This window comes from Bombus pyrosoma, linkage group LG10 (genome assembly GCF_014825855.1).
Source record: "Bombus pyrosoma isolate SC7728 linkage group LG10, ASM1482585v1, whole genome shotgun sequence".
Taxonomy (NCBI): domain Eukaryota; kingdom Metazoa; phylum Arthropoda; class Insecta; order Hymenoptera; family Apidae; genus Bombus; species Bombus pyrosoma.
Window position 1 is genome coordinate 2,385,127 of NC_057779.1, and position 5,708 is coordinate 2,390,834.

The following is a 5,708-nucleotide window of genomic DNA, read 5'->3' on the forward strand; positions in this document are numbered from 1 at the left end:
TTCAGTAGTGGTTGATCCAGTGCTGGATGGTTCAGTGCTGGTTGGTTCAGTAGTGGTTGATCCAGTGCTGGATGGTTCAGTGCTGGTTGGTTCAATGGTGGTTGGTTCAGTTGTGGTTAATTTAATTGTAGTCGGTAAAGGAGTAGTGCTAGTTGTTGTGGAATTGCTCACGTCTCGAGAAGGAAAAGCGTAAGCGGTAACCTTCATCAGAAGAGGCCAACCCGGTTTTCCAATGCCCAACAGGACGATCGACTGTCCTCCAATATAACCTTTTATAGGAACGACATTTATTACCTTCGCATTCAAGTTGATTACACTGATGAATGAGATTACGTAGTTGGGTGGTGCAGTTACGTCAATCGTGACTGTGTGACTGACACCTGGCACTGGTGGCTGAAAGTAAAAAATACATATATTACAATTTCCAGTAATTAATATTTCGTATTAAAAGCAGTACTACTCTGACTAATATCAGTTTCAGATTTTAAAAATCTTGTTTCGATTCGAGTTACCGCAACTCAAATACAATTGAATGATATTAATTTGACGTGGATTAAATATAAATCTATTACTGTCATTGCTCACCTTAAAGATGGGTCGAGATTGGACAAGAACATCACCAGGCATACGTATGCCAAGAATCAAGTTGTTACCCCATGCGGAGGCAATCAGCGATAAACAAGCGAAGAGAAAAACGAAGGTACGCATCTTGACGATATTGATCAGTTCGATCGACTTCTTAAATCTGCCGTAAAACTGGCGACGACATCATATATAGTTTCCTCTTATCAACAATCGGAGACACTTCCTCGAAGATCGGACAATCCGTGTTAAGTAAAGATATATCGCTGAATCGTGATAACAATTTACGTAACGATATTTGCTTATCATTGTTTCATTGGACACTTTTCAGAGGTGACTGATACCTCTAACGATCTTCTTCTTTTCTTTCGTTGCACTTCGTGCTATTGTTTTTGTATATACTTTTTGTACAATGAAAGATAGCGATGCTGATATTTTTCCACTCCGAAGAAAATATAAAAAGATAGAAGTAGGAAACGGAAAAAGCCAAAGGTAGATTGTTTTGTTCAAAGGTTTCCTTTACTTAAAGTATTAACCCCGAGTTTACCTATACTTATATATTTATCTTTTGACATGTTTGGTTGAAATTTGGCCTTGTTTAATCACAAACATAGATATAATTTACAATAGAAAAAGTGGAATTTTCGAATCTTATTTTTGGATTAACGCAAAAGACACAGCTGAACTTGTGCAACATGATGTGCGATTTTTATCTTCGGAGGCAAACACGGAGACTCATCGTCCTAATATTCTTCATTCTAAACTTTTTGGGGAGTCTAATAACCCGAAATATATGCGACATATGCTGAACTGTGCAATAAATTAAGAGTCACGTTTGAAGTTGTGACGTCAGAAGATGACAAGGCCACATGTCCTGCTTATCGTAGTTAAAGAATATCAAGAAAGAGAAAAAAACAATATAATTGAAAAGCAATATTCGAAATTACATAAATTATCTAACTTAAATGGAATATTTCGACACGCGCGAAATCTAGCATATGAATATGATTAATAGAGGCTTGTCAAAATGATCGATCGCTGATACGGAGACAATAAGTGAGATACATACATCCCGTTTTTTTTTTTATCGCAAATCGCTTATAGCTGTTACTTTTCGCGATAATCGGTTCTCTCTCATTCTCTCTCATTGCCTTACGATCTTCTCTGATTATAAGTGATATTTTCAATATTTTAACTATCAAAAATTATCGATTGAAACGTAGCTAATATCTAAGAAGTAGATCTAAATTTTAATACAGTTCAATATATCTTAGCTTCAATTTAATACAATATATCGTACAATTTACTTAATCCATCATTTCATTTTGGATATATTTCCCCCATGAAGCTCCTCATTTGCAAATGAAGAAATTCTGGAATTCGTAATTTTCAGTAATTTTGGCGTAACGAAAATGTAAAATATTCTTAAGCGACAATTTGTTTGGGAATCAAATTTTGTTATCGACTTCTCCGTCGCGGACAAAGAGAACGAACACGCCTTTAGTAATTTCCAAATGATCGAACGTCGACGAATTCGTGGATATCGAACGGAAATCGATCAACGTGAACGCATTTCCTTAATTTCTTCGACAAACTTCCGTTTACGAGCCGCTTCTTAAGATTCAGTTCTAACGCTCTGCTTAGAATTTGTATTCACGACGTCCTCTTCGGCAAACAGCGACCGATCGGTAGTGTTCCGCTGATCTTTTCAGCGGTTAACTAGGCTAAGGCGGCGCTCCTTAACTAGACATTAATTAGTTGCACCCATACTACGAGGACGTGACTTGAAGGATTTTTCAACGTTATCTCGCACAAACTTTGGGTTCCACTTATTTCATGAAATTTATTTAAGAAAAAAAAAAATAAATGGCAAAACAGAAAATCAATCCTATACGTACTTAAAAGTGTGAATAACAATCAGTGGAAGTAATACGATAAAATAATCAAACAAAGTGATAAAACAATCGTCAAGGATCTCATCTATGAATTCCAATTAATCAATTAATTTTAATCTTATCTCTATTAGATATTCGGTTCGATTAAGTTTTCGTTCTTGAAATGCTACCTAGTTTCTTTTGTACGATTAGAAGCGTCACCTGAAGTAAATCATCCTCTCATGTAACAACTAATACATTTATATCGAGCCATATCACATTTTCCAATTGCAGAACAAATCAAAATATCGTTCCGTTAGTGTAGAAGCAGTTGTGCACCTACTACATATTTAGCGCATAGTTCAATTTTTAAATGTGCTAGTGATCGCTACGAGTAATTGCAGTGAAAAGTGTGTTTTAAAAGGTAGGTATTTCGGTCTAGACTGGCATTGTTTAGATATTTTTTGGATAGCAGTAAATAGCAGAATCATGTCAATCAATAGAACACTTATTTTAAAAATATTAAAAAATATTATAGTAATTAAAGAAAACAATTTATTTAGATTTCAGTTACATAACGGCATATAACTGATGCAATTTTATTTAGTTTCACTTAAAAATAATGCTGGATATTCTCGGATCATTACTGAATGTGTGCGCAAAAACTGATACAAACGAATCACACAGTTACTTCGAAAAGAAATCCTAAAAGATATATAAAAAATGGCATTCTAAACTAAACGTGGCAGAAACAAAAAAACAAAAAGGATTCTTTAAAGTTTCAAATTTGTCGACGACACAACGATTAATATTCATCGTGCGGAAAACATGGCTTTCTAAGGAAATTCTCACCCTCTTGAAAAATAATCGAACAGAAGCAGAAGCAAATGCAAGAAAAGCGGAAGCGGGTCTGTCCCCGTAAATCTTCCTCGCGAGGGCATTAAGACCGCTGACATTTTGGCTCTGTGAAAGCACGGGAAACGTGTAACCGATGTTGCAGGTCGTACACGCATCCCCGTTATTACGCGTGGCACACGGGCTCAAAGCGGTCGGGCTTGCATAAATCTCTGGAGAAATTAAAGTGCACCGCTCGGCCGCTCTACAAAACGGAATTGTGTAGCCGTATGAAAGAAAAATAATTTGTGTACACCAGGAGTCGCGGCACCGTATTTCCCAGCGTTACCAGGCGTCCTTCTATCTCTAGTAATCGGTTTTCGTGCATTCAACGTACTCGTTGTTCGACGATACATAGTGACAAATATCTAGCTGAATTTCACGTTGAATAGGAAATACCAGGACTTGGGATTAAAGGAAATAAAGTATGGTGAAATATTAATCGCACTGTCTTCATCTTGCTTATTATTTTATTTAGGTCTTTTCATGCTATTGTTGAAAATTTACGATCTTTATATTTTCTATGCTCTGTATATGATTTTTGAAATGTATCATTCCTATGTGTTCAACTTCCATGGTGCAAGAAGTTTCACTATGTGGTAGTCGTTGGTTCGGTAGATTCTAGATGCTGGTTGATTGTCCTTAGTCAGTGGTGTGCCAGTACCGGGATATCGGTAGTAAGTTAGTGTAACCGGTGTGGTAAAGATAGTTGATTGAGTGCTCGTAGTCGTTGGTTTGGTGGAGATAGTGGTTGATTGAGTGCTCGTAGTCGTTGGTTTGGTGGAGGTAGTGGTTGATTGAGTGCTCGTAGTCGTTGACGAAGTAGTACTAGTTGTTGTGGTACTATGGTGTTTAGAACGAATAGCGAAAACGGTAACCTCCATCGAAAGAGCCCAACCTGGTCTTCCAGTAGCTAGTAAGACCATCGAGTCTTGTCCAATATAACCTTTTGTAAGTCTGATGTTTACTACCCTCGGATTTCGGTTGATTACACTGACCAATGAGATCACGTAGCCGGGTGGTGCAGTTATGTCAATCGTGGCTGTGTGACTGACACCTGGCACTGGTGGCTGAAAGTAAAAAATACATATATTACAATTTCCAGTAATTAGTATTTCATGTTAAAAGCAGTACTATTCTGACTAATATCAGTTTCATCATTATTATCACTACCAGATTTTAGAAATTTTGTTTCGATTCGAGTTATCGCGGCTCAAAAACAATTGAACGATATTGATTCGACGTGGATTAAATATAAAACTATCACTGTCATTGTTCACCTTCAAGATGGGTCGAAATTCGACAAGAACATCACCAAACAGACGTCTGCCAAGAATCAAGTTGTTACCCCATGCGGTGGCAAACAGCGATAAACAGGCGAAGAGAAAAATGAGGGCACGCATTTTGACGAGGATCCTCGGTATTGATCGGTTCGATCGACTTTTCAAACCTGCCGTAAAACTAGTGTCTTCATATATAGCTTCCCGCTATCGACAATCAGAGATTCCTCAAAGATCGGACGTTCCATGTTAAGTCAAAGATAACCATTGCCGAGTCGTGACAACAACTTGCGCAACTTACGTTCAACCTTTATGATGCAAGAAGTTTCTGAGATTACATATCTCATTGAATGAAGATAAAGGGTACTTGAACAACGATAATGATTTTAATTAGACTTACACGATATATTTGTTTATCCGTCTCTGTTTGGCTATAACGAAATCAATTTTTCCGCCTATAATCGGCGACAATGACAAACAGAAAATTTATTCTGACACTTCCGAGCGTGTGAGTAATCTGTCAAGTCAGCAGGGTTCGAAAGACACAGGTTGGGGAAGATTCTTTAACGAAGAACGCTATTTCGAACGGCTACAGCTGATGGAGGCCGGGTACATTTGCATAAAAGCCCCGTCAAACTCCGTCAACCATCGTCAAGATCTTGGTGGATGTTGGGGTGACGCGACAGACTTACGAAATTCTTCCCTTCGCGACAAATAATCCAATCAAGTCAACCCCAAGATGGTTACAAATTTGGAAAGAAAAATATGGAATTATAAAAATCTAATAAAAATCTTCCTTAAAAGAAACGTCATAAATATATGTCGGGTTATCATTGGAATTATGCGCGGTTGACGAATCTTCACTCGAATTGGCCATCGTTGTTATGTATTCTCATTGATCTTTATTGATACAGATGTGATTATTACAGAAGTTAACAAGTAACAGCGGCGATCGGATAATCGAGATGTCGATGACAATGAATTTAGGTTCGATAACGAATCCACGGTCAACGGGATAACGAATGAGATGTGATACACGATTTTGACGTGACTCAACGTACAAGTAGAACTTATCTGA

The 5,708-nt window shown here is 37.5% G+C and overlaps 2 protein-coding genes across 2 annotated transcripts in view; both read right to left on the reverse strand.

The window, feature by feature from the left end:
• LOC122572103 (salivary glue protein Sgs-3-like) overlaps nt 1-708 on the reverse strand; it is a 1,453-nt gene extending 745 nt beyond the window's left edge. The window contains exons 1-2 of the mRNA XM_043736697.1: nt 586-708; nt 18-393 (exon numbers count right to left, since the gene is read on the reverse strand). Of these exons, the coding sequence (XP_043592632.1) occupies nt 18-393; nt 586-708 (499 nt within the window). The remainder of the gene's footprint in view (nt 1-17; nt 394-585) is intronic.
• A 3,104-nt stretch (nt 709-3,812) lies between these two features.
• Nucleotides 3,813-4,818, reverse strand: LOC122572101 (cell wall protein DAN4-like). The gene is made up of 2 exons (XM_043736694.1): nt 4,631-4,818; nt 3,813-4,420 (listed from the first exon to the last, which is right to left on the reverse strand). The coding sequence occupies exons 1-2, from the start codon at nt 4,751-4,753 to the stop codon at nt 3,908-3,910; spliced, it is 636 nt and encodes a 211-aa protein (XP_043592629.1). The 5' UTR covers nt 4,754-4,818; the 3' UTR covers nt 3,813-3,907.
• Nucleotides 4,819-5,708: the final 890 nt, after the last annotated feature.

Bases quoted from the DNA above. Each gene is read 5' to 3' on its own strand.
- LOC122572101 (XM_043736694.1), bottom strand. From the start codon at position 4,753: ATGCGTGCCCTCATTTTTCTCTTCGCCTGTTTATCGCTGTTTGCCACC. The intron at 4,421-4,630 runs GTGAACAATGAC...TTTTACTTTCAG, and splicing joins AATTTCGACCCATCTTGAAG to CCACCAGTGCCAGGTGTCAG.